Raw genomic sequence first — 11,180 nt, forward strand, 5'->3', positions numbered from 1 at the left:
TTTCAAAAATGCTCCTCTCCTTTTAAACGCAATTAATACAATTTCTTGTCTGCTCAGAAAAAAACCCTGTTTTAATTTTTGCTTATTCATTCCTGATTTTTTTAATGCCATCTCACCAGCACATGTTTGATAGCGCATTAGTTATTTAGCAAGTGAACATAGAGTGTCATCAGTTGTCTGTGTGCCTGGAAATGCTGAAATGTTAGTTGCTTTAATCAGAAGTGAAAATAGAATTGGCAGTATGGTAATGATGTGCTCTTTATCCATACAAAAATAATTTACTTTTTTTTCTTCAATAGTTTGCTTGGCTTCTACAAAGGAATATTTCCTCCTGTCTTGGCTGAGACACCCAAAAGGGCGGTGAAGGTAAAAACCTTGTGTTTCCTCCTTTAAAAACATAAGTAGGGATAGTGGCAGCTGTAAAACATTTTATTTCTCCCCCACTGATTGAGATTAGAATCTTAAACTTATTTGGCATATTAATCCTCTGAGTTTTACTAGGAGGAAAGTTCCCTGTTGATAGCACAATAAAAACTGTGCTTAATTAAGAAGCAAAGGATAAGGCTCTTATATGCTAAGCAATTTTTGACCTGTATAGCTAATGTTCCTGAAAAAAAAATTCTAATTTTTTAGGCAGTCAGAATTGGTAAAATACTTTACATAGTATTTTAGCTTCATAATTACCTCTGGTTTAGATATTTTGTTTTACTTAAAATGCCTAGCAACTTGCAAAACAACTAATAGCTTAATAAATTAACACAAGAAGCCGTTAAAGAAGCCACTAATAAGTACTTACTCAGTAACTTGAAGTAATATATCTGTAGGTTTGAAGTGCTGTGCAGTTTTCTTGTGCTCCGAAGAGCCCTCTACTCCATACTCATGCTTTTTAACAGGTTGAGGACAGTAATGGATATGGCTCTTCATTGTTCAAAGAACATTTTAGTCCAGCTCTCTTAGAGCTGAGATAGATGCTAGCCTATCAAAGTGTATTCGCTGTCAAATGTTGATCTGATTTCTTTTGCCACCCTTTATTTTGATTTGTATAGCATGATTTTAGCAACATTCCTAAGCAAAATACTTCAATGCATCATTTTTTTCAGTAGTCATGCAACTTTTTTAATTAAAATATAGTTATTAGGCACATCATCTTAAAGTTCTAAATCTATCAAAGCATCCATTGTGTTAAGAACAAATGTTTGTTTGTCTTTTAATTCAGAACTTTGAAGTTTTCCACAGTTGCACTGAATGTGTCTAAAAGCAGTCATTATACAGAATGCCTTGATTTTCCTTTCTTTTTTCTTTGTTTCTTTCTAAAAAAGCTGCATATGATTCTGGTTCTTGGTCTGCAATTAATCATTCACATTCCAATTCCTTTATAGAGGAATAATATTTGTATAAAGTGACAGGATGTGACCTTGCAATAGAATCCTAAAGGAGTTCTGGTAATGTCATCTTCTTGTTTGCATTGTCATTTTAGATGCAAGTGACTTATGTCACCTATCTCAAAACTAAGAAAGTTAAAGTCCTGTTTAATAACAAAGTGGCAGTGAAGAATTGATGGATAATACATAGAAGATTCCTAATAACTTGTTGCCTTCATTCTGTGATGTTTCTGCTATCTCTCCATTTAATTTCTTTTGAAACAGGACGAAATAAATATGACTGGGCTTTTCAGATTCCAGCATATATTTAGTTATAATACTAACCCAGGTTGTATTTCTCCTACCGACCTGAGTCATTCCAAAATCTCACATCACTTTCTCTTACTCAAATTAATTAAATTGGTTTAAACCCCATGATATTCAATATATGTATGGAGTTTTAGAAAGACGTAAGTTGGGAGGATTCTCTGGAAGTCATGTGGTGAGCCTTCTGCTGAAAGCAGGACTGTCTTCATAGTTAGATCTACTTGTTTGGATGCCTTATGTAGTCTAGTCCTGAAAATCTGCAAGGATGGAGCCTGTAGCCTCTCTGTGCTCCTGCTCCAGTTCTTAATTGCTTTTGCTGTGAATAATTTTACCTTATATCCAATCCAAATTCTCCTGTTATAACTTTTGCCTATTTTATCTCATACTTCTGTTGTGGACCTCCTAGATAGTCTGACTGTCTTCTGTATAACCTTTAGATGGTGGAAGACACAAATTAGATTTCCTCAGCTTTCTTCTCTCCAGGTAAAGTGGACTCAGTTCTTTCAACCTCTTGTACATCCTAAGCTCAGAGCTTCTTTGGTGCTCCCTTAGTGGGATGCTTTCTACTTGATTCTTGGGCATTTATGTGAGGGCTGAGTTTTCTGCTGCTGTGCGAATCAGGTTTAGATGTTAAACATGTTTTTTTATTAAATAATTGATTTCTGTAATTCCTTAACTATCCCTTTAAATTTATTGCTGTTCCAAGGACATTAGGATGACTTTGAGTTACCTTGAGACATCAGCTGTATGCTACATTAGAAGAATTCAGTGATAGAATAGGGCGGGATAGTAATGTCTTTGTAAGAGCACGGATACTGAAGCAATTCTATGTGAGATGTTATATGCCAGTATAATTTCTAACATCAAAAGAGGAGTTTGCACCCATACTTTGAACTGAAGAGAATCCAGCCTGTCTCAAATTTTGACTAACCTTATTTGGATATGACCCCAAAGGAAAAGTCACTCGTTCCTTTCACCCACTCTAGATCCTTTATTCTTCTAATAGTTGTCCTCATTTTAATAGGCCCCAAGCTGTCCCTTGTCCAGTGCTAAAATTACTAGTGACATTTAGAGGAACACTATATTCAGGCAAATGATTTTGAGACTTCAGAAAGCTCAAAATGTAGAGATGCAATTTCTAGGTTCCAACAGCCTTGATTTTTTTTGTAATGAACTTTTTTGAAAGCTTCTAGTTATAGTGTCATAAAAGTGTGTAAAAAATTGACAAGGGAGATTTAGTACTAAGAAGAAATGGGCTTGTGCTACTGGACTATTGTATTTATCTGGTGTGTATATTTGGTAATAAAAATAGAGCCTTTAAAATGAAGGTTTTAGCCCCAGTTTTTCAGTTGAATGTTGAAGATACAGCTTCATTTTTAGTCAGCTATGTTCTCGTGTCTGTTTTGCTATTTCTTCTTTTCTCATTTTTTATTTCCCTTCTAAAAAGAAAGCTGGTATTTCTGGAAGATGAAAAGTCAAAGTTTATAACTTTCTGTTAGATTGAACTTGGAGGAAAGAAATGATGGTGCCAATACAATGGTTAACAGATGAACTTTTGGGGCAAATTTATATTGTTCATGTGTTCCCAGACATCTTGTTTCAAGCATATATTTTTACCTTAGAGTTATTGAGACATCTGGTAAGTACTTTGGCTATTTTCTGTGTAACTTCAATTAAAGTGTATCTTTGCCAGATGGACAATATTGGTTATTATATACACAAAAGCATGTTTTAAATACATTTATTCTGAGAAAAAAAAATCTGCAAAGCTATTAACTTAATACAACTGTAGAGGAAAAGTCAAATTATGCTGTGTTTTTAAAAACATTTTGAGTGTACATTATACAAATCCATATGATATGGTAAGATATGGCTTTTTGCAAACTTGTATGTATACTAGCCACTCTGGTATACACAGCAGCATTTATATTGAGTTTTATTGCTATCAATTTGTTTTCTTTTAAAAATTATATAAAGCATAGTTACTATTAAGTAGTTATTTTATTTATGACTCTAGGAAGCTATTGATTTTTAAGGAAACATTTTAAAGACCAAAAAATTGCTAGGTAATTTATTTCTGCCTTTATTACAACCATTTTACAGATCTGTAACACTATGGAAAACATTAAGGAATACCAGAAATTCCATTAAAGGTTAGGAGGGTAACAATGAGTAGAAAGATGCTGGACAGAGAATAAAGCAAACTTTATCACAATAAGAAATTAATTTAGTTCAGTGAAGCGACTTACCCACCCACTTTCTCAGAGACTTCCTTTTGCCTATAAAATATCTTCAGCTATCCAAATAGATACCCCTACAGTTTAACTAATGCTTCTATCTTTTCTTATTGTTGGCAAGGCCATTGCAACAATTTTAAACGTATTTGCAGGATGTTTTCAAGATTAATGTTCAATCTGTACACTATTTGGAGGGCAGTAAAGATCTGGGCCCCAATTCTAGGACCTTTACTACAAAATTTTATATTAATCCATACTGAGGATATAAAAAAGTCTTTATTCACTGACTGGAGTATGAGCCCTTCAGTTTTCAGAATTTAACACCTCAGTTTTGTATTATGTATACATATTCCCTCCTGCTTTAAACTGTTGCCATTATTAACACATTAACACCCAGTTCTCTAATGGGTTTGGTGTGATTCCAGTGACTTTTCACTTGAAGCAGGTCTTGATTGAAAAATATAATCGACTTTGCCACAGAACAAGGCTCTAAATAAGTTAAAATTAAAATGTAGTGCTTATTATTTGTGTTCCCATACACGTGGTTTATAGAAAAGCTGGTTGGCTCTGATAGGCCTGTAGCAACTGAACCCTGAGGGACAGATTTTGGCAGAGACCCAGCACAGATCACCCAGTCTTTCTCTTTTGTCTTATAAACTTACTTCCTCTCATGGTGGAACAGCATGGTAGTCATGCATTAGCAGGTACTGTGTGGAGGGGTCACAGTGTCCTGTGTGGGCATAAAATGCAGAGACTTTAAGAGGATCCCACCTACATTTGAATCAGTTTGCTCTGAACTAATCAAGTGTTACAGGTCAACTTTGGAAAGTAGCCAGGAAATTCAGAGGTTCTAGTTATTTACTTTTGCTATGCTGGGATGTGAGAGCTCTTGCACTAGTAGATATGCACCTTCACTGATGCAGTCTTGGTGAAACTATGACAAAGTTTTGTTGTTCATTCCCGTAATACTGGATACTCTGTGTAAAAGCCACTTTTTTTTTTTCTTTTTTTTTTTTTTTTGCATGCATGCAAAGACATGAATACTTCCTGGACAGATTACAGGACTCACAAATAGTGAGCTGTAGTTACAGGCCTTTCGTTGTTCCATGTGTGAAAAGTATCTGGAATAACACCTCCAATAACTTTGGGGTTACCCAGAATTCAGATATCTGCTCTTTGTAACCCACAAGATTTTCTGCTGTCCTCAGTCCTTGATCATTTTCACTGCCCTCAGAACTGTCTTATGTGACATCAGCCTGAACTGCTTTTTCAGTGGCAACAGCAACATATTTGCAGCATTTGAATTCGAAACACTACAGAGTTTGTTCTATAATCTCTTTCATAAACATACCAAACTCTCCCTTACAAGCCATTAAGATTTCCCCCGTTACTCTTATTGGAAGACTGTTTCAGGACCCCTGAATCCTGAATATCCTTGGTTATAAGAAAGCTTCATCAGATCTCAAGCCATGTCTATTTACAAGGATTTTTTGCTTTTATACCTAATTACCTTATGTTACATATCTTTTCTTGTTCTTCATTCTCCTGCAGCCTCTCTTTGGCTAAACTAAACAAGCAAAGCATTAATTCCTCTTCAGTCTTCGTTCTTTAGAAAATTGCTAAGTTCTTAATAATTCCAGTAACTTGTTTTGAATATGCTGTAGTCAGAGTTCTTTTTGAATAAAGGTGAACTATATTGTGTGCAATATTTCAGAGGGCATCTTACCAGTAATTTACAAAATGTCACAAATACTCTTTCTTTAGAGCATATCTTGACTCATGCATCTTAGAGTCCACAGACAAGGACCTAGGGAGCAAAAGTCTGTCTGCCTATGCCAATGGGATGACTTCAGTGTAGTCAGAGTTATTCTCAATGCTCTTCTTGGAAGAACAAATCCATTAATTTATTTTGATTTGTTTTTTAGAAGAATTCACAAAAGGAATTCTGAAAATTAATGAGTTTGTGTGGCACAAAATGTTAGGTTGCAAAGCGAGCCATTTACAAATAGTCTCCTTTTGCCATGTTGGTGCAGGTGAAGCTGATCTCTTTTCTTTCTTGACATTCAAGTACCATTCAAGCATCAAAGAGTACAGCTTTCAAAATTCATCCTCTAAGGAACTGCAGATACTCAGAAATTCTCTCTCCATTGTTAGAAAGCAGACAATTGGTTGAAAGATTTATTTGTAAAGAGAAAAAAAAGACTAAAAGAAATGTGTCTGTTGACAGTAGAAGATTACAAAAATCTACAGGCTTTCCATCTTGAAAATCTGCAACTGTATCTCTCTGATGAGAAGTAGACTGGTGTTTGAGAAATGTGAAAGTGATTGCAGTATATTATATTAAAGATGTGGGGATGATTTCTTGGGTAAAATTATGGTGTCTGCTACTACATTTATACCAGTATATGAAAGCTAACGCTAGAGAAAAAGTTGATAAATTGAAAATATGACCTATGTGTTGTAAGTGAGCTCTTAAAGAAAGCATTACTTCAATGGCACATATGCTGCTATTATGCATGGCACAAAAATAAAATCAGTTCTGATGCCTGATTTTCTACTGTTGCACATCTAACACTGCTTCAGGGAGTATGAAACAAAAGTGGCTGATGTTTATTTTGCAGAACTGCATGCAGCTACTCAGGATACAAGACAGTGAAGCTCCATTGTAGTTTGCTTTTTAATAACTTGCATAAGTAATTCATAATTTTTTTCAATGCAATTTCAGTCTAACTTTTATTTACAGTTTTTCACCTTCGAACAATACAAGAAGCTACTAGAATATGCATCATTTCCACCAGGATTGGTATGTATGGACACAGACCTTCATGTTCCTGCTTAATGTGTTGTGTGTACTGAGCAGTCTTGTCTACTTCCTCCCACAGAAGCAGCCCAGAATTAAAGGGTCCTGTTCAATCAGTGGGTTTTCAGACAAGACTTGTCCCTTGAAAACATAGATAAAGAATTTATCAAGATGATAACTACATGAATTTTTATATCACATCTTCAAAATAATTCCCTACAATGTCATAACATTTGTTAACATGGATAATGACATTCACTTTCAAAGTCTGTATGTACCTTGTCATTCTTCATTCTTGCAAAATAATGAAAAAATTTGAACATTACCAGTATTTCGTTATTCATGTGATATTTACTAATTTGATAACTCAACCTCAAAGTGCTATTCTGCGACATACAGTGCAACTATAACAAAAATACAGATCTCAATTTTATTCTGAAGGCTTTATTAATAGAAACATAAGCTAATGAAAAGAAATTGCTAGCTCTTTTAAAATCAATTGCAAAACTGTCTTACGCATCAATGGAGTTAGGAATTTGTCTCAAGAACATAACTGTTTTAAAAACAAAATACAAGGCATACATATAAGACATAAACAGAAATGCATATAAACAGAAATGTTTTAATTCTAGAATGTAGCTTGCATGCCTAATCTGCATTCTCATATGTAGAGCTTAATTCTGCTATTGTAAAACTTAGAGTAAAATACCTTTTATAACAACTACTGCTTCCTGCAGTGTAATAATGTAAATCATAGTAAATACCTGTTTTTCACAATAGTAGCATCACAGCTGTAGGAAACTATTTTTATGGTTATGCTATAAAGGTTTTGGTTATTTCAGGTGTCTTTCAAACAATATTTCTTCCATTTACATCTGCCTTTCATTGCACTGAGTGAATGGTCGTGGAATTATATTAACTAGCTTAAAGCAAGTTTCCTCTTTCTCTTAATTATTCCATTGACCCTGTAGTTGTTTATAGTCTCTCCTATTTCATCTGGTCTTTTTCAGCAGGCTCTTCTCTTTGGTGTAAATAGAGAGACTGATACTTGTTCACTAGAGAGTGGAAAGAGCAGAGTTGAAGGTTTAGGTTGCCCCAGCACTTTTTTGGAGGGGAGCAAAATATGCTGAAAACTTGTAAATATGCAATAACTGACCAAAAGCTGCTCTGATTCATATAAAATGTATGTCAATCATCAGAAACCTCTGACATTTTTGATTCAGCACAGTCACCACAGAGGCATTTTTGACCCTAGAATAACCATGGTAGTGGGGGAGAAAGAAGACTGACAGGGATTCTGGTCGAAGCTAAGCAGAATGCTTCTAGATATGCCAAAAGACCTCATATCCAGGCAATATTTATTGTTAAAAGAAAGATATATATATACATTAGCACCATCTTCTTGCTGGATTCAGTCTCATCGTTGATGATGAAAGGTTTTCATCTCGTTGGAAAAATAGATTTGTTGGTAACAGTCTTCTCCAAAGGCAGTAAGGCTGGCATTTGCCACTACCCTTCTAACTATGCATTCTTCTTTTTCTTGAGCTCACAAGAGTCCCTGCTCAAATCCCTCTGTATTAAGTAAGTTTTTTCTCACTATTGTTTTTTCCTTACCATTGGTTTCGTTGAATTTCAGCAAATATACTCCATAGGGAGTTTGGGGATGTTAAATGGAGGCAATAAATGTGTAAAGTGATTATTGAAGTTAACCCCTCTGAATTTTCTAAACCTAAATATTTTAATACTGTCTTTCTGTTACAAGCAAATCAAGGTATTTTAAAATGTGGTGTCATGATGGAGAGCAAAGCAGTGAGTATCTCCATATCTATGGCTGAAATGTACCATCAACTTCTAAGTAAATGGAGTTAATTCATCCTTGCAGTGAATGCTGACATTTCCATTTGTGCCACTCATTCCCATATAAACCTTTCTAGGACTGATATTTACCTAGGAGAACTTCTCTTCTGGTTGTGCAATTTGCTTAAGTACTACACTATTTTAATTTCTTATATTTATTTTTAAGTTAATATGTTAGAGTTATGTGCTTAGTGCTCAATTGAGAGATTTTATTTTCTCCAGCACTGCATAACTGCATTTATATTCATGTTATTATTCAGATTCCATCCCAAGATAACATGAGGGCATTCTTTTTCCATGTTTTTGCAATACTTTGGTACCACATTTTTTCTTCCATCTGAAAAGAGAATTCATCAACAGTACTATGACATTTTATTTTGCCTTTTTTGGAATGTGGTTTATGGCTATTGTCATACTGTCTTCATGAACTGTCAGCATCTAATCAAGGGCTAAAATTGTTTAGTAATAGAATACTGCTGCATTACTGTAACGTTGCAGTTTGTATTGTATCATTCAGTTTCATAATGTGATGTACAGGAAGTTTTACTTCTTAATTTTCAAGTTTCATTTTAACTTTCTTAGGCATTTGCAGTTGCTGGCTTGGGATCTGGGTTGACAGAGGCAGTTGTGGTTAACCCTTTTGAAGTAGTGAAGGTCACCTTACAGACCAATCAGAATGCCTTTGCAGAGGTATGAAAATTGCTTCATTCTCCTTTTCCCACTTCATTAGGCACAGAGCACTTCAAGGTTCATATATGGAGCAAAATGTCTATAATACATTGGGTTGATGCACTGTAAGGAATTGTAATCCAGAGGTATAAACCTGAGCTGCTTGTACACAGCACACTTACCCCAGTTGGCTCCTGTCTTCAAGTGATCACCAAAGGTTAGCATAAAACACCATGGCCATGCGCCCTACACAAAGTCCAGGTGGTGTATTTTGTGCTGTTTCTTGGATGAAATTATTTATATAGTAAATATTTTGCATTTACTAGCACAAACTGAAAGATCATTATATAATAAAGCCCACTGATAATTTAAATTCTTGCTTCACTTTAGAGTTTTATTATTCAAATATTATTTTGTCGAAAGAAGTCAGTGTGCAAAATTAACTTTGTCCATGGTTCTGGGTATAGCTGAAAGGGGAAAAAGATTAAACTAGAAAACAATGATTCATCAAAATCAAGTGTTCCCAGGAATGCATCAGCTTCAATTATTTTTAATGCAGAAAATGTTCCAGGTTAAAGTGGAAGAAGGTAATAACACAGTTCCTTCTTTCTTTTCTCAGTGAATAAGACTAACAATTGTCAAATCAGGTCTTTCAAAATCTTTTGGTAAATTATCTGTACCATGGTAGAAGCGCCAAATCACATAAGCCTGGCATGACAAGGTTGGCTGAATCCCTGGTGAGGCAGGATTTATAACAAAATCTAGGGTGTTTTAGCTTGTAAGTTTTATGCAATTCCTTACTTTAGTTACAGCATCCCTCCCATGGTGACCTTCAGAACACTCCAATAATCACAATATAGCTGTCCAAAATCAGTCTGAGTTGTTTTAGGTGAATATTTTTTAATTCAATTTAAACGCAAATTTTTGCAAAATCCAAATAATAGTATATTATCATAAAAATAAAATCGTGAAAGAACGCTATTCATACTCTAGTTTACATCTAAAATACAAACAATTTGCCCTAGTGAAAAATCCAAGGGACATTAATTTCTTAAATCACAAAGATAGTCAAATCACAGACATATTCATTTTTCATATATCTTTAAGAAACTGTTATGATTTCAAATTTGCTGTGAATCAGAAAAAAACTGCAGTGATTTCATTGTCATGATCTCAAGTTCTCAAGAACATTCCACACTAAAGCATGTGAACATATTGGAAAAAGCATGTCCAGAGGTTATATTATACAGCATAAGATAATGGTTCACTCATTTCATTACCATGCACTGTTTTTCTAAAAGACTTAAGTAAAGTGTGTACCTATCCCATTGTGGAGCCTTCATACTACATGATGAAACCTAATGCGGTTCACATATTTCTTTGACTATTGTATTGAAATAATAAATATATCTGTTTAAAAGGAACAAGGAAGAGCATGAACACATACACTCACACCCAGACTCCTGCACACCCCCAAAGCAAATATTCACACCCTGCAGTGACAGCTGGATTGTTCTGTGGTACCAGATCATCTTTCACGTGTTGATACATTTAAAGAGGAAGGCCACTATAAATCACATATCAGCACTTCAGTAGTGTGGATTGCTATGGATAAAATTAATGGTGACTGTTAAGGTTAATTTCAAGTAGCCCTAGATCCTTGTTGTTTGGTTTTCTTTTTCTTTTTTTTTTCTTTTCCCTGTAGCCCTAGATAGCTTACTGACTATAGAAGCTGGTGTGGTGATAAAAATCTTCTCACCTGTCTTAAGAGTCGTGATTGATTAAACAAATACAAGTTTGTGCTTTGCGATGAGAAGAATTCGACTCCAGATTCCACTGTGTCTCTATTAAGTAAAAGTCAGCAGTTGTGTGAGGTGAATAACTCCAGGTGTTTATACAATAAATTCCTCCATCTAAGGTCCTTCCATC

At 34.8% G+C, this 11,180-nt stretch overlaps 1 protein-coding gene across 1 annotated transcript in view; it reads left to right on the forward strand.

The window, feature by feature from the left end:
- Positions 1-299: 299 nt before the first annotated feature.
- Positions 300-11,180, forward strand: part of SLC25A21 (solute carrier family 25 (mitochondrial oxoadipate carrier), member 21) — a gene marked incomplete at its 5' end in the record, with an annotated part of 22,173 nt that continues 11,292 nt past the window's right edge. Inside the window, 3 exons of the mRNA XM_009076005.1 lie at positions 300-366; positions 6,669-6,728; positions 9,165-9,272. Coding sequence (XP_009074253.1) covers positions 300-366; positions 6,669-6,728; positions 9,165-9,272 — 235 coding nt within the window. The remainder of the gene's footprint in view (positions 367-6,668; positions 6,729-9,164; positions 9,273-11,180) is intronic.

Source organism: Acanthisitta chloris, unplaced genomic scaffold (genome assembly GCF_000695815.1).
Source record: "Acanthisitta chloris isolate BGI_N310 unplaced genomic scaffold, ASM69581v1 scaffold43295, whole genome shotgun sequence".
Classification (NCBI taxonomy): domain Eukaryota; kingdom Metazoa; phylum Chordata; class Aves; order Passeriformes; family Acanthisittidae; genus Acanthisitta; species Acanthisitta chloris.